The sequence below is a fragment of the Schistocerca gregaria genome, chromosome 4 (genome assembly GCF_023897955.1).
Source record: "Schistocerca gregaria isolate iqSchGreg1 chromosome 4, iqSchGreg1.2, whole genome shotgun sequence".
Taxonomy (NCBI): Eukaryota; Metazoa; Arthropoda; class Insecta; order Orthoptera; family Acrididae; genus Schistocerca; species Schistocerca gregaria.
In genome coordinates this window covers 215,009,862-215,031,906 of record NC_064923.1, presented here as the reverse complement: position 1 = coordinate 215,031,906, position 22,045 = coordinate 215,009,862, and the positions used below count along the sequence as shown (strand labels likewise).

The following is a 22,045-nucleotide window of genomic DNA, read 5'->3' as shown; positions in this document are numbered from 1 at the left end:
GAAAAATAAGATGGATTTATTTGCTATGAATGACAATAAACTCTGAAGTAAGCAGTAGTCATTTATTCTGCATTTACAGACACAATTTATTTTTTCCTTGATTGATTCATCAGCATGGCTGAACAACTGTGTTGGCCATTTCAACCATCGGTATTTCTTTTTATACATGGTTTTTACCTGCCTAGGTGTACTGTTTGTCATTGTATTTGGCTTTCAGTTAGCTTACTCTGAGATTTGGCTGGAACCGGATGATGGTGAAGAGGAAGAACTTGAAGGACACCCTGTTCGCTTCAACAACTCTGTTTGGATACCTGTGGTATGTCCAGTATCTCAATCACTGAAGTGACTATTTAGTCTATATTAGGTTTAGCTTCTTTAGGAATGTAGCAGCTTCTGATCAGAAATATAGTAAAATGTAAAAAATTAACCATTGCTTCCTGAGCTTTGACAAAATCCTTCTTGAGAGAGCTGACATTCACTCATTGTCTCAGCTCTGTTGCCAGAGTGGGACAATAAATGACTTCAGATGGGTTGCATAGATAAGTTAAGGTGCAGTTAAAAAAAACCTGGAGGGGAATGAAGAAGATACTGAAGAGAAGGTGAAAGAATGGGCTTGGACCATGAGTAGGATTGAGGCAGATAGTAGAGGTTAGTTATTAACAATGGTAGACACTACTAAAGTTGCAGTGAAGTTTAGGAAAAGTCGCTATTAGTGAGAGAATCCACTAGGCATAAGCTACAAAGCAACCTTTAAAATAAATGAGACCATACTATGAAATGTTCTGCTTGTGGATGATCTTAGCTCTTTGCTTCAGCTTGGTATTAGTCATTCATTCACACAAACTGTTAATTGGCAGGCTCCCACATAGAATACTGTGCATATATTGCAGAAATATTTGCAGATGACATAACTGCTTTTGACAGCAGTCCTTCCACTAGTAGCATAAGAAATGCTAGTGTAAGGTATGGAACAGAATGTATGGGATAAGTATTTGATCTGAGTCTTACACAACAACATCCATGGATTGGGCGTGGCATAGGGACTGATTCGAATATTACATAAGTTGGATAGGTGGTAGAATATCACTTGCACTTTGGAATGCATGGAAATTATGTGGGGAAGGATTTTTTTATTTTAGAGCATGGTGATGTATAATCTAAGCCCTGGATGAGTGCAAGTTTCAGTTGTTGCAGCCCCACCTGGTACTGTGTGGTGAAGGTGATCTTACTTTGATACTGGTTGGCATTGTCTTAATGGAGATATTTTTGGTTGTTAGTTGTAGCGAGATTGAATGCCAGTGAGTTTGAGGTCTACAGCTAAGAATCATGCTGGTGAATCATGCTGCCAAGCATTACTTGATTGACTTTCACTCACTAGTTCACAAATATGCTGTGTGGATTGTCTCCCAGCACATCAGCATTTTGAAATGGCTTGGGGTCTTTTCCTCCAATATACCCTTCAGTTCCAGTACCCCCCATGATCTACATCTACATCTACATCTACATCTACATCCATACTCTGCAAGCCACCTGACTGTGTGTGGCAGAGGGTACCTTGAGTACCTCTATCGGTTCTCCCTTCTATTCCAGTCTTGTATTGTTTGTGGAAAGAAGGATTGTCGGTATGCCTCTGTGTGGGCTCTAATCTCTCTGATTTTATCCTCATGTTAATCTCTTCTAAATCTACATGCATATTCCATAAAGTGACTGACATTTCAACATGTAAAGGGGATACATTATTAATTCAACATTACCTGTGTGAGTAATATGACTGTCTGCAGCAAGAGTTAGCAAGAGCTGTGTAATTCTGTACTGGATGTGACTAAACATTTCTTGTTAACCCTTGGTACTCTCACTTTGCAGGAATGTGGAAACATTGCCACATTTCTGTGTATTACATGTTCTGGATACAAAAATGATGAACATGAATGGCAAAAGTTAGATTACTGACTTCAACTGTTCTGCATCTCACTGCAGCAAGCAACACCACAGATGGAGGAGAGGCATAACAATGAACAGAACAGAAGGTGCAACTAAGCTCATTCTACATTTGCTTGTTGCTGTGGTAGTTGCCCTGTGGACAGCTACATGTCACTCACTTCATTATTATCATTCTGCTATAAAATTCAAATCTCAACATACCTGCAGTTCTTACCCCATTACACCCTTTTGTCATGCACCAGCTTCACAGTCCAACTGGTTATTTTCAATTCTATCCTAGCTCACCCACAACTTCCTATATTCCTTCCTCATGGTCTGCATTCTCCACTTTCCTCCTGGTTCTATTTCCTTAGCATTACTCTTAGTCAAAAATAGATGACATGTTGCACATGTGGCACATTTGCTTATTTTTCCTAATGTTTGTTGTGACAGTCTCAGCAACAACAGTGTCACAAATGATTACTAGTTGTGATCAGTTTTTGTTCATATTCAGATCTGGTTAAACACTAGTCGATCAAAACTTTGTAATACTTTGTGACAATTTGCAGCTGAGACCATTAATATAAATATTTTTAATTTCTTGTAGTACTCCCCTATCTTGATGCCTGTATTCGTCATAAGAATTCAGCTATTTTCCTGTGTATATGAACACATTCCAAATGTTCTTGTTTTCTTGTCATTATTGTTATTTTATTTTTTATTTATTTATTTTTTTTCTTTCATCTGGGGATTGGCTCAAGTGATACAGGATTTGTCATCATAATAAAATAAAATAATAGAAGTATTAGTTTTTCTGCCTGACCTATTGATAAATGAGAACAACATACATTGGTAGCTGCAGCTTGGAGCTATATGTGGCTAGCTGCTGTGTGCAACACCACTAAAAGTGGCACTGCATGTAACTAGGGCCTGTTTTCAAAAAAGTGGAAAGAACAAACTGTGATGCTGCCACAGGTGTAGGCATTACTTAAGTCAGGAAAGCCGATTCAGGATGCAGTTTAGGATGAAGGGTGTGTACTACCAGTTACTCCGCAGTCGTGAAATCAGAAATACCTGCTCAGCAATTTCAATCTTGATTCATTGAGAATGCCATGCAATGGTTGTTGCAAGTGACTCGGGCTGGAACCCTTCAACCCTCAGCAGTGGAGAGTATTGTTGTGACAATGACAATAGATGCTCCACACTGCAATGCATTGTAGCACAGTGATCATGATCATTCTGCAATAACACTGTATCAAATGCTGACATGGCATGGCAACTGAGTGCTTGTCATGCATGCCATTAGTGTCAGATGCTTATGAGTGAAACAAAGGCACTGTGCAGCAATGTGGAGGCACTCAGAACCCATGACCTCTGCTAAAGATGCAGCATCAGTGGAGAGAGGACATGAGTGTTTTGTAGAAGAGCATGTGTGTTCTGGACAGGTAGTGGCTATGGAGTGGGTCAGGAGTGAGGCATGCTAGTATGACACAGGCTCTGAAACAGAGGCCCTCAGGTGACACCCAGTTGAAGGCAACATAGTGCTAGCTCTGAGCTGTGAATATTTATGATAAATTTGCACAGCTTTTTTATGACTGGGCTCTACCTCTATTTACGTAGGGACTAAGGAAGCACAGTGTCAGGTTGAGACTGGAGGTAATTCAGCTAGCTACTGTGTTGGACTGAGCCCTTGCACCATGCCACTCCAGCAATATTCTGGCCTTGACATAGGAATTCCACAGGAAACTAACAGGCACATCTGGCCACAGGTTGTGAAGTCTGTTTGGAGGGGTATTGGCACAACACGCTTTCTCCCTGTAGAAGATTCTGTCTATCAAATCTGAGGCTGCTGCTAAAATTGTGAATTGCTTAAACATTACATAACATAGTACACTTTAAATTGTTCCACTGCTTATTTACACTTCCTACACTGTCAGTCATTCCTGTTGGTCCAATCCAGCTCACATCACATGGAGACAGATACACTCAGGTCTGTATACGGAAGACCCAGATGTGATCTGCTCAGTCTGGACACGGGGTCCAGGTTGGTGGATGACTCTCTACCAAAGACAAAGACACTACAAGTGAGAACCCAGTTTACAATAGAACCTGAAGTTGAGATTCCTACCACTAGGACTTGGTATCTACTGTGAAACTGCTGAATATGTTGAAATATTTATTTTATGCTAATGTACCACTTATGTGCCGCTGTAAGCTCATCCAGGGAGCTGAATAATGTGGGATCCAAGATAATTTTCAGAAGATGTTGTTTTCAATGCGTATGCTTTGAAAGGTTTGTCAGGTAGATGAAGTAGTGGGTATGCTAGATTCAGAGCCATAGTGCCATTTATTGTTGCCGGAAGTCAAAGAAGTCAGTCCTGAGATGTCACTGTCCATACCATTTTAGTAGCAGCGTGTTGCCCACAGCTGTAAATGTTCTGTCTCTTCAGGCTGCCCTCTATTATAATAATTCCTGATAACTATAACTGGATCACATACAGTGTTTATCCATTGATGCCTTGTCCTCGAAAATAAAGTTGTATGGCAAGGATTTCTCGTGGGAATTCCTCCATACCTGTGCATCCTAGGAATAGCTTCATCAAACATTTCTCCGTGACAGTTTGGATCAACCTGGATGGCTCTATTTTCCATTGCTGCAGCTTGTCTACTGACAACTTAATAATCAAGCCTTCCCTTCTTTCTTACCTTAAAATGAACTGGGTTCAAGATCACTGCACACCAGAACCATGCAATTGCTACATTCTCTTCACTGCTACAGTACATGCCAGCTGTGCATTAAGTTCATTTTCCATAAGCTACCGGAATCTACCACCTGAAAATACTTGTAACTACATTCCATTTACACTTCACAACAAAATAAGCAAATGGCATCATCCATCACATATAGTCTTATCACAAAACTAAAAAAAAAACCTCCAGATTGGTACACTAACAAGACAAATAAACAGTACTCAAAGAATAAGTACACACAACTTGCATTGAATACTCCACACATCCCCATGCTTCATGTCTTCATTCAATCTCGTGAAAAATATTAATAAAAACAAAACCTTTCAGAAGGTAAATGCGAGTAATGAAACCTACTAAAATCCGTATTACTCTATAATTTTTATGACAGCCTAACCCTCCACCTTAGCATGTACGGTAATGTGTATGGAGTTTGTATGGACAGTGCTTGTCCTACCTCCTGTGTTGCCTTCTTCTTACCAGCTCCTACCCCTTTTTTTAGAACTGGAGCCAGTACTGACAGTGAAGAGACCAATGTGATATGTGATTTATTCATCTCATTGCGTACAATTTTCATATCATTTGATATGATGTACAGGAGACATGTCAGAGTTTACAAAAGAATTTTTTTCTCTTTTTTTTGAAGAGAAATACAAAAGTTTGCATTATATTTTACATTTCTAAGTGACAGCTACACATGTACATAAAATAATACATGTAATACAATCCCTGTGTTCAGACTGTGAAGCTGTCCTCAACGAATTCATTGACAGAATAACAACACTTTTTCCACAAGAAGAGTAAAGAGCAATCTTTTCATTGAATCAAGCTCCATCTTAAATATATTACTGCCTTTTATTTCGTTGAAAATTTTTAACCCCATATACTCTGGCGTTTTGGGCATAAGGTTTTAAACGATTTGTTGGAAGTTTGAAGTTATCTCTGTGGCGAGTGCTGTAGTTGTGGTCAAAATGGAAAGTGTCTAGTGTATGCTGATTTTTATATAGGAACACCACCAGGGGATAGATAGTATTTTCAAATTTTTTAACAGTGGTTGACAAGATTCCCATTTTTTTGCAATGCACATGTTTCTAATTACTTTCTTTTGTAATACTAGGAGCCTAGTTACATTTGCTGAATTTCCCCAGAAGATTATGCCATAACGAATAACTGACTCAAAATAGCCCATGTGCTCATGACTATAACATGAATAGATGGTTGTAGCTTTATATTCACTGATGAAGTCAAAGTATTTAATATGAACCTTGATACTGTGTGAGGAATTTGTCTGTCTTTCCTTTTGGAGCATATGGACTTCTACTACTCACTATTCAGTTAGCTTTTCATTCTGCTGCCCCATTCGCCCCTGCCATTCAAGTGCATTTGTTTTGATCTTTTGTACCTGCTTCCATATATCCTGCAATGTTCTCATGAAATATTGTCCTGGCTATCTGTTCTTCCCCAATTTAGTATCAACTGTCAGTCGACGGTCATTGGTGACATTGTCTGGGCATATACTACTTCATATGAGGACAGAACTTAGAATTCCAAGCTGCAACTATATACAGCAACAGTGTATCCAAATTCTTGTGATGGCTATTTACATAGTGGCTTAACATTTTTACTGTTATCCGATGCACTCACTCTGTTATTCCAATTGCTTGTAGATGCAGTGTGCTTGCTCTTAACTTCCAAATAGATGACACAGATGTTTCATCAGTTCCTATATAAAATAGGTGCCCTGATGTGGAAATAACATTTCTTGAACACCTAACTTTAACAACCAATTATTAACCATTGCCTGTGCCACTGTGTCGCCTTGCTGATTCAGGATAACCACCATTCCAACGTAGCATGAGAAATGGTCTATTACTGTCAGCACATAGTGATACCCTACTTGCATTTGCAAAAAAGTATGTAGGATGTTCATACCAATAATTTCAAATGGCTTACTAGCCTTTGGTAATCTTTGCAATGGAATATGCTGAAGGTTCAGTTCAGCGCATTGTGCACACAGTGTACAGTTCCTCACATTTTGTTCCACATTCTGTTTATGTGCACACCACCAGCACTGTTCAGATATGTACCATTCTGTGGTTCTGTGACCCCCATTGTATTGTATTGTATGGAAACGGAGACTTAGAAACAATGGAGAGGCTTTGTCCCCGCCGTAGTCCTCAGTGGTACACAACCCAACAGCAGGCTACAGCAGTCCACTCACCCCACCGCCACTCCATAGCTCCACACCAAACCCAGGGTTCTTGTGCGGTTTTGCCCCCAGTGGACACCCCCCCCCCCCCTCCCCCGGGGAATGTCTCACTCCAGATGAGCGCAACCCCATTGTTTGCGTGGTAGAGCAATTATGCTGTATGCATACATGCACGTGTTCATGGAGAAAGTGTTTGCAGTGAGGCAGATGGAAAACCACCTTAAAAAGGATCCGCAGACTGGCTGGCACACCGGACCTCGACACTAATCCGCTGGGCAGATTCATGCCGAAGACCGGCATGCCTTCCCACCCGGGAAGCAGTGCATTAGACCACACAGCTAAATGGGTGGGCATGACCCCCATACTGCTTGTTTCAATACTTCCTCCTGCATCATGGCTAGAACTACAATATGTGGTCCACGTTTTGTTATCTTGCACAATATACCATAATGCATGAAGTGACCTACTCTCTGTAATACACGAAACTTCTTACTGAAGCCATCTGCACTCCCGTGATTCTTGCAAAGGTTTATAACTTACTTCAAAATTGAATTTGCTTATCTTCAGTGCTTAGCATATTAGTTAGTCTGCTAGATGGGTACTTTATCCCAATAACCATTTAATGCCACATGTTTCATTATAACTTTAAATTTCTTATCATAAAAATAACATTGGAAGTGTCTCATCATAAAGGAGGCCCAATATTTCCTTCTCCGTGGTACAAGAATTTCTCTCTGCTTCATTCACAGGCATAGATAGTCAGATCTTCCAACCCATCTACTTCTTGACTTAATGTGTAGCCAAGGGTATGGCTGCTAGTGTCAAAAGACAATTTTAACTTTTTCATAATTGGGAAGAACCAGCAGCAGACTAGTTGTCAGTAGTTCTCTGTGTCTCAAATGATTGTTAATACTCGGCCGCCCGCTGGAATTCTACACACTTTTTCAACTAGTGAGTGAAAGATGATGCTAATTATCAAATTTTGAGATGAATTTTCTATAGCAATTTGCTAATCCTAAAAAGACTGTAACACTTTCTTCTTCTGAGGTGTTGGAAAATCTTGTATGATCTTCATTAACCTAGGATCTGTTCACACTCCTTGATGACCGATAACATGTCCTAAATATAGTAACATAAACTGACATTTATCTGTATTTAGTGTCTGTTGTGTTGTGCATAATCTCTTAACAGTTCCCTTAACCACAGCACATGCTCCTCCACATTCTTCCCAAAAACAGTTTTGTCATGCAAATAACCCTATAGTGCCTTGGTTTCAACCCTCATGAAATTATGTTCAACAAGTGTTGACACATGGCCCGCATATTTTTGAACTGGCAGTCCCCTGATTACAGTTCCTTCAGATACTTTGGCCTGGGCATATTCTTTTTGCCATGTGTGTCCTGCTTGCTGATTATAAATGCCAGGAATTCAGTGGACTGATGAATAAATTGCACTTCTGGAGATTAAATTTGAGACTTGCATCAGTTAATCAAGAAAACAAAAGTTGCAAGTTCCAAAGACGCTCACTAGTGGACAGCCCTGTAATTATGTCATTCAAATAATTGCAGCACAAAGAAGTGTCCTGTACCAGTTGTTACAAATAATGCTGGAATACTGCCGGGGCACTGGAAATACCAAATGGTAGCTGGTTATACAGGTAGAGACCAAAGGGGATGTTAAGTACCAACAGTTTCTGAGGATTCTGGCTGTAATGGTAAGTGCAAGTGCACTTGCGGCAAGTCAACATTAGTGTAACAGTAACCTTTTTCAAACTTGAAAACAGATCTTCTGAGTGTGAAATTGGAAAAATATCTACAATGACTGCAGCTAAATAGCTTTAAAGTCACCACATAATTGGAGAGCCATCTGCCTTCTTTACTGTTATGAAGGAAGAAGTCCCTTCGGTCGAGGAGACTGGGGTAATTGCATCAACGTCATCTACCTATCCAATTCTGCTTTGATTAGATCCCACAGGAAATTTAGAACCAGGCACATCTGCAAGAAGTGAGGCATGGACCCGGGTTTTAAATAATGAATTTTGACTCCTGCAGCTGTAGCCCACCCTAAGCCAGAGGTGAACAGATCCAAATATGAGGCAATTAATGCTTCAGTGCCCTGAAATGTAATCTCTGTGGACACCAAATGCACATTTTCCAAAATGGAGAAACCGAACTGTTTTATTGCATCTAACCCAAACAGTTTTTTCTGCATTACCAGAAGTAATGACTAAGAATGAGAGTTTCCTTGAAACATTTTTATAAGAGTTCTGTAGCAAAAGTACCTTTCACCTGTATGTCATGGCCACTATATACAGTCACTCTCCAATGAAATAGTTGGAGCGAGGGGGACCATAACACAACAGAGGTAGTACTATTTGTCATAGAAGATGGTACATTGGTATCCACCCTAAAGGGCCCTTATCCATTTACTCGTCGCATTAATAACAATTTGGCAGTCTTACCTGTTCCCAGTTGAGTTAATGTTTCACTAGACTGCACTACTTCATTTGGTGAACTTCGATGAGGTCCATCAGAGGAGGAAATGGTAGAGCAAGACTTCCCATTGTGCCTATACTGCCTTGTGGTGGGCAACTGATGCACACTTTTAATGTGATCTTTAATGCCGTAAAAGACACAGGTAGCTAACTGGGGGGGGGGGGGGGGGGGGGGGGCAGTGGGTGTGAGGATTCCAGTGAAAACACCGAGAACAAGAAAGTAAGTAGCACTGATTGAAGTTCTCTTTAGATAGAGAACTCGGAACATTCTTGAAAATTGAACTAAAAGAGAGAGTACATCCAGAAACACTCAAAGTATTGCTGGTGTGGGCATGTACTTCTATCCTGTTGTGTTGAGGGAAGGACATCAGTGCGACATAACATGGTTACCGGAGTGGCCTAAGTGTGCCCTGGATTTCCCATTGTGCTTATGGGAAGTGTGACACTGTTGACAGAGCCTCCCACCACCTGTTGGTTTCCTGCATGATTTTGGAAATCTGAGCAGTTTTAAGTGCTTCATCTATGAAAGTATCAGAATGCCAGTGGATGGCTTGTAAGTAAGGGTTTATCTCACAGCTGTGATAGCTCAACGTCACTGTCACTGCCGGTTACAGTAGTCCACAAATGCTAACTCATCATCATGTGCTTGTCCAAAAAAGGAGAAATTAGCTTAGTGGCACTAGCATCTAGGATGAATACTGATGAACTGGACAAGGGCCTGTCATTGTTCAGTACATCCAGCTACCTATGCAAGTTTATGTAATGTAGTGACATGGTGGGTGGACGCAAGCCTGTTGCGTGTGTGTGTGTGTGTGTGTGTGTGTGTGTGTGTGTGTGTGTGTGTGTGTGTGTGTGTGTGTGTGTACAATGGACAACCTGTGGCTTGGCAGTGGGTGAGGAGTGAGGTGCAATGGTGTGCAGACTTCAAACTGGAGACTTCAAACTGGAGATACAGAGTCCAATTGGTGTCATCCTGAAGATGGACCCAATTGGATTGTAGTAGTTAAAGTTCCAGTGGCATTATGTCTAGGAGCGGTCCATAGATCATCAGCTAGTAGCAGTAGCAGCTGGATGTAGTTGACATGGTGACCCACATCAGGCCATTTGCTGGCGTGCAATCTAAGACAACATATTGCTAGTTCTGAGTTGCAGTTTATGCTGTAAATTTCCCAACTTTTTTATGACCAGGCCCCGCCTCTGGTTACATAGGGACCTAGGCAGTGCAACAATAGGCCAAGGTATCAGCTAATTCAACTAACTGGCAGATTTCTTGTGCTATGCTACCTCAGCAGTATTGGCCATGGTCTGTAAAATCTGCTGAAAGGGGTGTGGGTGTAACTATATTTTTGTTCTGAGGAGAGATGAGAGGACATCTCATTTCAGGACTAGACTTCAGGGAATTACAGCCCTAGTGGAGCAATCTGGTTGAGCAATGAGGTGGGATTCTTCTGGCTATCTTGAAAGTAGAAGACATGTTGATCAAATGGAGGAGGAGAGAATATGACATATTAGTCGGTGTTTGTGGGTAAGAAGCTATGAAGAGGATATAGGATAAACTTTCAAATTGATATTTTTTAATTCATCTATTCATCATGTTCAATTGATTGCCTTGTGAATAAAAAACTTCATCAATGGGTTGAACATGTCAGTGTATACATTAACAAAGCAATTCAGCTATTTGAGACTGGATTAATAATTAACTATTTTTCAACTGGTCTGAACTATATGTATTTTCTTGATCAGAACATAACACGGTAAGATTAACAGAGAACCCATTAATTTAAAAAAAAAATATTGCTGCTTTGGAATAGTAAGATTATCAGAGAACCCATTATTTCTTTTTTAAAAAAAGTTGCTGCTGTGAAATTAACACTCTATAATTACAGTTTATCTTCCATTCTTAAAGTAATGTATGCAGGACTACACCGATATTTCTTATAAAACATAAACTACCTCTTTGTCGTAGGAACACAGGCCCATTTACAATAAGTGTAGCTGCTTGTTATGCAGCTAATAGGAATCTTCAATTGTTGGATCTGCATAATTGGATAAATTATAGACTGATTGTCTAAAGGATTTTCTTAGTGAGTCTCTGCATTGTGTCTGTTAGATTGGCATTTGTTGAGACTTTCTATACATAATACAAAGCCCCACTCTGAACCCAGACAAGGAACCAAAGTTGACATGGAAATGTGTGTGTGTGTGTGTGTGTGTGTGTGTGTGTGTGTGTGTGTGTGTGTTTGTAGTGTGTTGTAGATGTCACAGTTAAGATGAAAGGATTTTTATTAGTATCAACAAATTGTATCAGTAAGTAAATGTGTTGGGATGTGAGTGTAAGAATTCAGTGATTTTTGAAGAAGATTCTGCAAGATGTGCAGTTACTTACTTTACACTGTAATCTCACCACTTACTTTTTCTTTATGAATACTTCCTTTGTCTTAGTTCCATTGCAACACAGGATAAAATAAAGATACAGAAAATAACCCATCACTCTTATCTTGCAGTCAAGAAAGTCAGAGGAATAGATCTAGTGATTATATGGCAATATCAGTAGGCTTAAGGAAAAAAATAAGGAAAAAGTTGTGAAGAACTTAAAGCTATGTAGCTAATGAATGACTTTAATGAGAAAAACCATTCTGCTCTGTTTTGCGGGTTAGCAGTGTTGCCTTACGAACGACTTTTGTGTACTAATGTTTCTGCTGTAATCTGATAAGCGAGAAGTAGCTGTTGTGCAGAGTCTCTGCTGGTCTGTAAAGGTGGAATGAATACGAGCTGAAATTAATGTTTATTTCTTCTCTTTGTTCTTAGACAGAAATGATGGTTGAATTAAGCTCCTCACTTGATGAAGGGAAAGAAGAAATACATCCAAAACATCAAAGATCATGGAGGAAGAACTGTATGTTATATATGGCATTTGTAAATGTGGGTTAGTATAAAAATTGGCTCATTTCAGATATTAAAATTTATATTTACCTAAAGACAAATTTATTTATTTGTGCTCATGACTGCACTTCATTCTGTACAAAAGGCAAAGTAGTAGGAACAGTAAATATATGTGAACTTTGCTTCATATATTGCTTCAGTATTATTGCTCTGCATATTTGTTTTGTTATTATCTGTATTTTGGAAATAATTGGAGCTAATGCATCAGATATAATCTGGGTCTTGTTCTACATCTACATTCATATTCTGCAAATGACTGTGAAGCACAAAGCAGAGGGTATGTCTTATTATCCCAGTTGTTAGGGCTGTTACACCATTTTACCCATGTATGGAGTACGGGAAGAATCACTGTTTACATGCCTTGTGTGCTCTGTAGTAAGTTTAATCTTATCTTCACAATCCCTAGGGGAGTGACATCTAGGTATTGTAGTATACTGCTAGATTCATCACTTAAAGTTGGTCGTAAAAACTTTCTAGGCAGGTTTTCACGGGGTAGTTTATGTCTACGTTCAAGTGTCTGCCAGTTCAGTTTCTTCTACATCACTGTGACTGTGTCCCACCGGTAAAACAAACCTGTGCTCGTATGTGCTGTGCCCTTCTATGTGTGCTTTAAATATCCCCTGTTAGTTGTATTTGATATGAGTCCTGAACAATAGAGGCAGTATTCTAGGATGGGTTGCACAAGTGTTTTGTATGCAGTCTTCTTTGTAGACTGATTGTATCTTCCTCGTATTCTCCAATTAACTGTAGCCTGCCACCCACTGTACCTACAGCTGAGCCTGTGTGATCATTTCATTTCATATCCCTACAGATTGTTACACGCAGGTATTTGTAGGAATTGCCCGATTCCATATGTAACTCACTGACACCATAGTCATAGGATAGTATGATTTTTCATTTTGTGAAGTGCACGGTTTTACATTTCTAAACATCTAAAGCAAGTTGCCAACCTTTGAATGATTTTGAAATCTTATCAATATTTGACTAAATATTTATGCAGTTTCTTGTAGAGAGTACTTTATTATAGATAACTGCATCACTTGTAAAAACTTTCAGGTTTCTATTAATATTATTCACAATGTCATTGATAAACAACATGAACAGCAAGGGTCTCCACACACTTCCTCGGAACATACCTGAAGGTGCTTCTGCATCTATCAGTGACTACCCATCCAAGATTACATGCTGCGTACTGCCTACCAGAAATCCACAATCCAGTCACAAATTTCACTTGATATCCCATATGATCATGCAGGTATGGTACTGAGTCAAATGCTTTTTTGGAAATTGAGAAATACTGTGTGTACTGCACTGCCTTGACCCATAACTTTTGGTATTTCAAGTGAAAAAAGAGCAAGCTGGGTTTCTCAAGACTGCTGTTCTCGGAAGCCATGCTAGTTGGTCTGGAGGAGGCCATTCTGTTAGACACACCTCACTATGAATGAGTACATAGTTCCACCAGGCGTATATTAAATTGCTTTACTCCAAGCTCTCATTGTCAGTTGCATCTGTAGCAACAGGTGTGGGTACATCATCCTTGTCTTATCAAAAAATTACGTGCTATGTGTATTTGAGCGTAGCACAGTTGTCAGTGTTCATCATCTTGAAATGTGTAGCTATAAATCACACTTGCATATGCAGCTGATATGAACACGTAGTAAGCAAGGTACTGACTTGTCAGTTGCATGAGCAAGTATGTGTAAGTGTGACTTTTACCTATCTGTTTCAAGATGATGAAAGTTGACAACAGTGCTATGCATAAATATGCATGGCGTGCAACGTTTTAATGTGACAAGGATGATACACCCACATCTGTTCCTATAGATGCACTTAAGAACGGGCTGTGCCTGAAACTACTTGTACACAATAAAGTAATTTAATATATAGCCTTGTGGAACAATGTCCTCCTTTGGATTTATCAAGGCTGTGGTGCCCACTGAGAGGACAATGATACCTCATTGTGTTTGAGCCCAGTATATGTTCTAACATTCTACAACAAATAGATGTTGAGAATATTGGATGGTACTTTTGTGGGTCACTTCTGCTACTCTTTTTGTATAGTGTACAGGTGTGACTGCTTTCTGCAACTGTGGGGCACAGTTCATGTTAGGTGTATGTGCTGTAGATAATAGTTAATAGCTACAAATTGGTTATAGACTTTGGTAGGGATTCCAACGGGATCTGGTGCTTTGTTCTATTTTAACAATTTCAGTTGTTTCCTCACACCACTGATGCCAATATCTATTTCCCTCATCTTTTCTGTGACAGGGAATTTAAATTGTAGCAGTACGCCTGGGTTTTTCATTGTAAGGCATCTTTTAAAAGTGGAGTTAAGAATTTTTGATTTTGCTTTGATAACATCAATTTCAGTTCGTGACTCACCCCTGGAAGACTGGACACTAATTTTGGTAACATTAACATGGCCAGAATTTCTTTGGCCTTTGTGAGAGTGCTTTCAGCAATATTCTCCTACTGTAGTCACTGAAGGCTTTAGATGTTGCTGTCTTGATAGCCAAATGCATTTTATACTTGTTGAGTACATACAGCCTGACAAACTGGCGAACTTGCATTATAGTAACTCTCTTTGCTATAAACACTCAAAACGGAGGAAGTATGACAATTCTGCTGCTGGATTGGGCCAGCAGAAGGTGCTACGCGCATATTGTAGACCAGCAATTTTTTTGCTTGTCTGTGAATATTTTAAGCATACCTGGCCAATTAATTTACATGGAATGTGGTGTCAAAATTTGGTGTTTCATGAAACTCCCTGGCAGTTAAAAAGTGTGTGCTGGACTGGATCACAAACCTTGTTTTTTGCTAGTTATGCTCTGAATGACTGAGCTATCCATGCAAGACACGTGGTCCACCATCACAACTTTACTCCACTACTTCCTCTGCCCTACCTTTCAAAAATTCATGTTTGAGACACGAATGGGTGCTGCATGAAGTGATTGTGTGGGAAATTTGTGTGTGAGGAATTTCAAAGTGTTTGCTCAGTTGGTAAACTGGGCTATACAGAAATGCTTCTGTTCAGCTCTGTGCTTTTTGTTTCAGTACAGAAACAATAATTGGCTCAAAGGAGCTCATGTATGTGAGCTAATTAACAATGGGACACTCCAGAGTTTGAATCCTCTGCAAATTAAATTTGTCTGTTTGTGACTGGTGCCAAATATGGAGAGACATCTCAGTAATTTCAAGAACAGAGCATTGCTCATTGTTGGAGGCATCATTCTAATGCAGTGGTACTGTATTCGTTTAATTTGGTGAGTGCTACCATAACGTCACTGTGATTATGCTTTAATCTTTATTGAGGTGCATCAGCTGATCAGTACAGGATGACCATTGTGGTGGGGTGTGCACCCCACCAGGTATGAGCCACTGTGCAGAGAATGTGTATCACTTGGCTTGTGTGAGAAGGTATCTTATGTGCTTATGTGGGCATAGTACTCTGTAGATTAGTCTCAGGCCAAAGAATTATGCAGTCAAAGTTAGTGATAAATGATATCAAAGTTCACTGCAGTACCTTTTGCAAGATGCTGACGAGCTAATAAACCTTTCATTTGTTTCTGCAATCTGTTCTGGCTGGACTGATCAGGACACGGATTGATCCCTATAAATTCTGATACGTAATCAAATTTTTCTCACAACGGATCACATAACAGGAAGTGAAAGGCACTGGTAAATGAGTTCTGAGTCCTGGTTCTTACAAAATCACTCAGGATTAATAACTGGATAAAGATACCTGTCTACTGAATTGGTAATATGGGCCCAGATTAACCCCAAATTTATTCACTTCTATTGATCTTGCAAACCAACAGGAAGCTCACATGACTGTGATTTACAAATATGAAAACAATAAAAGGAAATATAATCAATGAACATCAGGATAATTTAATGGCATCTTAGATCTGCTTGAAAGACCTGCAAGGAATGGATAAGGTAAGAGTGACAGTCATCTAGTCATCTCAGTCCTCCTCTCAAATGCATAGTCACTGTTGGGTCTGTAATAAAACCCTTTCAGAACCACTGGTTACAGCTGTGTACATTAACTTTACTGTGCTTATTTGCAACAGAAGTAGTTTTGCTCAATGGAAACCTCGTTTACGCACTTTGTAATGTTAAAAAGTGCTACCGCCTCACATGCATCATTAATCAAAATATCAACAATCAAATGTAGCAGTGTGAAGCAGCTTGTGAGTATCAGAATACACACAAGTGTGTGTTTAGTTATATTCCACTGAACAACTGAATGATAGTACCGTTATTTTGTATGGTACTTGTTGAATTATCAGTTAATTTATTACAATGGTGAATATTTCAAAATTATTTTAGGCCATAAAAGAAGGCATGAGTACAAAGTATATTTTGAAAACAGTTACATATATATGTGTAAAAATATTGCTTCTATAACATTAAAAAAATCATCTAAGCATAAAAAATTCCTTTCTCCAGAAAAAAATCAGATAAGGGGCTTTCCTGCGTCAGGGGAGATAAACTTTTTCATGTGATCTTCCATCCAGATGATGCTATTTCTGCCTTCAAAAAATAGAAAAGCTTTGACAATAATTGCTACCCAGGTTTACCACCTGAAAAGTGCATTCTAGCTATCCTTTTCCCAGCATGACTCTCTCCATCGTTTTCTGAAGGCTTTAAAGTGAAAAATGCACTATCAAGTTGTTCTTTAAACATAGATAATGGCTTGTAAAATAATTTATTTTGCATTGACCTGACACACTGCATTACTCCCAAACATAATTCTTTTAAAAATTATCTCCTGGAGAACAAGACTGCAATTGTAATAACTTGGAGTTGCACACTACAGTATAGTGTCGCGGTTCATGAAGCAGTCTGGCCACAGATTGTATCTGCTGATACGTGCTGAGGCTGCTGCCCTCTGCCTTGGTAGCTCCCCATTAGAGTTCATTCTGTCCCTAGGGAAGTATTCGGCACCCACAAATGGCTTCCCACAGGGCCTGTTACATGGCTCATCCATGTCTTCTATGGAGGTGTGCACTATATTAAGTAAAGAAAGTGCAACTAAATAGTTAGGAGGAAAAATGAGATGAGTCTTGGCAGCTAGATCTTTGCAGTTCTCATCGTAACCCACAGTAGCATCATACGGATTTATACACATTGGTGCATAAAAGGGAACTGTGAAAGTTATCAGCCCAACATTTATGTGCCATGTTTCAACTTCTGCCAGGTTTCAAAATGTATTTATTATTATACAAACAGGAGAGAGAAGTTTTGAAAAGTTACACTATTTTATATTCATTTGGAACTTGGATGAATAGCTTGAGCATTGACTTTGTAAAGTGTATGCACAGTGGAGTACTACTGATGAATGCTACAACATTGTGATAGGCTACCACAGAAGCAAAGGAATGGGAAGAGGTATAACTCAATGCATCTGAGGTACACCACATCTGAATTACAGCCCGATGTTCTAACACGCAATGACATAAAGCACAGTGAGGTGGCAGAACCTCAGGAAGAGGGGTGGATGAAGAAATCAACAGAATTTGTAAGAACTTGGAGTGAGTCGATTGAATTTACAGTATAATTTGACTTATCAATGCACCAAGTTTAGACTTAGTCACTTAACAATAAGAACTTATTTTTCTGACATTGCAAGGTGCTTGAAAAGCCAAAAATTTGAGGTGTTGTACAAAGTTTATTCGTTTCATGTATAATAATATAAAAAAGCAGCTATAGGTAAAGTTGCTCTTCCATTTGTGAAAAAATCATCACAAATCCAATCAACAGGGTGTATTGGCACAGTGATTAAACTGACAAGAAAAGAGTGTGGATATTTAAGGGCTGTAAAGGGCTTTGGCCTACTGTTTGCCACAACAGGAGTATACAAAATCCCTTACTCATGTGGTCAAGTGTACCTAGGATTTGATAACAGGAGCGCAAACACCTGGCTTAAAGAACACGAGTATTTATTTTTTGGGCAACTCAGATAAATTAACAGTAGCAGATCTTACCCTGACTCCAGGGTACACCCCAAATTCATTTTCTGATGTACGGTTTTATTAATGTCCAATGCTTAATCTGCTAGGTTGTACAGAGAGGTCACAGAAATTACAAAACAAAGATGACTTTAACAGAAAAGGAGGGGGACTAAAAATTGACGAGTTGTGAGAGTTACTGCTAAATAAACTAAACAGCAACAACTGTTCTGTAACACAAGCTCCATGACATGTCAATGTGACTTTGCTATCTGTGGTGATCTTCGGATGAGATCAGAATCCAGTTATTGCATGGTTTTGTATAAGCAGTTTGATTTTCTGAGATTGTTTGAGTTTGAAAATCAACCTAGAAGTTTTATAGCCTCTGAGGATTTCTACAGCATTAGGATACGGAATGTTACGCAAAGAATATGTTTGGACCATGACATAATGCCCAAGTAAGAAAAGTCACCAAGGGTACAAGTACTGACCGATAAAACAAACCCTGCATTGCACTGTTGGTCCTATTTAGCAAGCTTCTGTACTATGCTTCTTGCCCTTTGTGTTCTTGAAGCAGGCGTGTTTCTTTCCACGTCTGTGTTATAGTTACTTGGCAGCTCTGTTATTTGGTAAAAAAATTACGGTAAAAAGACCATGTGAAAATATTGGAAATCACAGATATTGGGTAGTCAGTACTGTGATTACACTAAATGCCCCTGAAAATTAATTGTAAAAGAGACCTTTCGCATATTGATTCACACTGTTGAGTGACTGCTGAAGCAGTCATCAATGATATGCTGCTTATACCGTTGTCCTAAAGGTATGTTGTACTGTTGCATTTTTATTTTTATATGTACTATTGTGACAGCCAAAAATTGGATAAACTCTATACAGTGCAATAAGATCCCACTGTTCATTGTCAAGTTTAGCATGGTCTGTCTCATGCTAAACGCTTTGTACCATTCTCAGTTTTTTGCAATTTGAATGCGGTGTGCTGCAGCTTTGTATTGTTGAACTTAGATTCATTGTGGAGGTACTGGTGTCACTCTGCAATGAAGACCGAATATGCGACACTGTGGCATTACAAATGGTAACCATTTACAGAGAATGATGTATAAAACACAAAGTGTTTCTGGATTTAATAAGTCCTTCCACGAGCTTCAGACTGGTATGGTTAGCCATCGCAAGGAATTTTCTCAAACATGATAGGTTACCAATAGTTATTGTACTCAAACAGAAGTGTCCAAAGAACTGTGAGAGTATTTCTTTTCAATCACCACCAGTACCTTGCCTTGTGTCTACATGGAAGCTAGAATTGCACTGTATGGAGCTTGAAAGACGCCTCAATAATTGATTCAGGTGTATGTACCTCTTGTGGCATTTAGAGTGAAAGGTGTGCTTGGTACTAGTCAAAGCCATCGGATAAGATTTTTCTGATTGTTGAGGGAGTTAGTTTTGCTCTCTCACTGAACCAGAGGAGAACCTCACATTGGCCTCTAGCTGTCTTTATAGCTTTCTCATTGGTTGCATAGGAAAGACTTTAGAGCCCATGGCCAGATGTCATGTGACTTTTACCTTAGAATCCAGGAAGCTTTGTAGTTGCTTCTAATGTTGTTCCTCCTTTCTCCTTGATTGCTTAACTCTTTTAAACACCACAACATGTAGTCCTACACAGTCAGCACCTCAATGGTATTTTCTTGCTTTCTGAAAGCTTATGACTTTGATCAGAGATTGCCATAACAGTTCCAAGAATAGGGAATTCAAGAACAAATTACCCTCTTTATGTGATCTTTGTGAATGGCGATTTTTCAAGTAGTGAATCAGTAAGTGTGGGATTCCCCGGGTAAGGCATCAAGACATTTGTGTGAATGTACAGCTTATGATGGAGGGCTGTGCAATCACAATTCAAATGGCTAGTGATCCTCAAGCTTTTGGAACTGTGATTTATTTGTTTATAAAAAGATGCTTTCTCCTGCTACTTTTGAAATTTTTGGATAAGATACAAATATCAGGGCAAGTGATACAATAAAATTTTGGTTGATACAATCATATAGAAAGCCTGTAAACAATTATTTTAATGCTCGTAACTCACTGATTAGTGAACACTCAGAGGATGCCTTGAATTTGGTGTGTAGTGGATACAAATACAAATCAGACAAGGACTCCTTGTTATTTCTGTGGGAGTAGAGTTTCATTGATAACAACAAAAACACCATGGTTTAAAAATACTGAACAAGTTAGAGTATACAGTGCTTTATATTAATTGTCTTTCAAGAATTGTGAACCAAAGTCAGGTCATGTACACTTCAAACAAATCTTGTGGCATAAAATAAATACATTGAAATGGCCCTAGTGAATGAGCATCATGTTGCATGTATGGCTCAGCACAAGACCTTTTAGGCGGAAGAGTATAGCTGTGAGTCACTAACTTCTAGCAGTGCCACTAAAGAAAAGTAGCTGCAAGTTGTAAAAATATTGTTGGCTTAGAATTCGCATTTGAATGAAATATGTATTGGATTATTATTTTGATAAGTTTTGATATTGCTTCCTAGTTGAACTAAAGCTATTGTCTGGTCACATGGGTAATTTCTTTCTAAGAGGATTTAGCATGCACGGTGAAGGTTAGAATAAAAAGAAGTATTTTATAATACTGGTATACAATTACTTCCATATCAAAAATGAATGCAATTGTAGTTTTAGTCATAATTTGAAGAAAATTGTGTAGTTTAAAAATAAACCATAGATAAAGTAGGTTTCTGGCATTCTCTATTATTTTGTCTGTTGAAATTTTCTTCTATCTTCAGTTGAGTAATGAATGTCACTTCCTTGAGCACCAACCCTGTCAAAACATTACTGGCATGGCTGTTAACCCAAAAAGATGTCACCGACAACAGATTAGTTAATTCTGATGCATACTATAGACAAAATAATTTGAACTGGTTGCATTGCTAAGGAGCTATTTTTCGTAATGCCATTGTGCTGTAACAAGTTTTATAAAAACTAATCAATTCTGTAACATACTCTTGTGCTCTGCTGGAAGTGAAAACTATAGAACCTATGTGTCTGTGGAAATGACAAGCAGCTGGAAAAAAATCCTGCAACAACAGGACCAATGACGACTGAAGAGAGTTGTTCAACGTGACAGAAGTGCAACCGTTCCGCAAATTGCTGCAGATTTTATTGCTGGGCCATCGACAAGTGTCAGCATGTGAACCGTTCAATGAAACATCATCAATATGGGCTTTTAGAGACGAAGGCCCACTCGTGTACCCCTGATGACTGCGCGACACTAAGCTTTACGCTTTGCCTGTGCCCATCAACACTGACATTGGGCTGTTGATGACTGGAAACATGTTGCCTGGTCGGATGAGTCTTGTTTCAAATTCTATTGAATTGATGGACACATACAGGTATGGAGACAACCTCATGAATCCATGGACACTGCATATCAGCAGAGAACTGTTCAAGCTGGTGGAGGCCCTGTGATGGTGTGGGGCATGTGCAGTTGGAGTGATATGGGACCCCTGATACGTCTAGATATTACTCCGACAGCAGGGACATACGTAAGCATCCTGTCTGATCACTTGCATCCATTCATGTCCATTGTGCATTCTGATGGACTTGGGCATTTTCAACAGGACAATGCAACATCCGACACATCCAGAATTGTTATAGAGTTGCTCCAGGAACACTCTTCTGAGTTTAATCACTTCTGCTGGCCACCAGACTCCCCAGACATGAACATTATTGAGCATATCTGGGATGCCTTGTAACTTG

The 22,045-nt window shown here is 39.2% G+C and overlaps 1 protein-coding gene across 1 annotated transcript in view; it reads left to right on the top strand.

The window, feature by feature from the left end:
* Positions 1 to 22,045, top strand: part of LOC126266965 (palmitoyltransferase ZDHHC16B) — a 73,940-nt gene that overhangs the window by 40,014 nt on the left and 11,881 nt on the right. The window contains exons 6-7 of the mRNA XM_049971692.1: positions 114 to 316; positions 12,180 to 12,297. Coding sequence (XP_049827649.1) covers positions 114 to 316; positions 12,180 to 12,297 — 321 coding nt within the window. The remainder of the gene's footprint in view (positions 1 to 113; positions 317 to 12,179; positions 12,298 to 22,045) is intronic.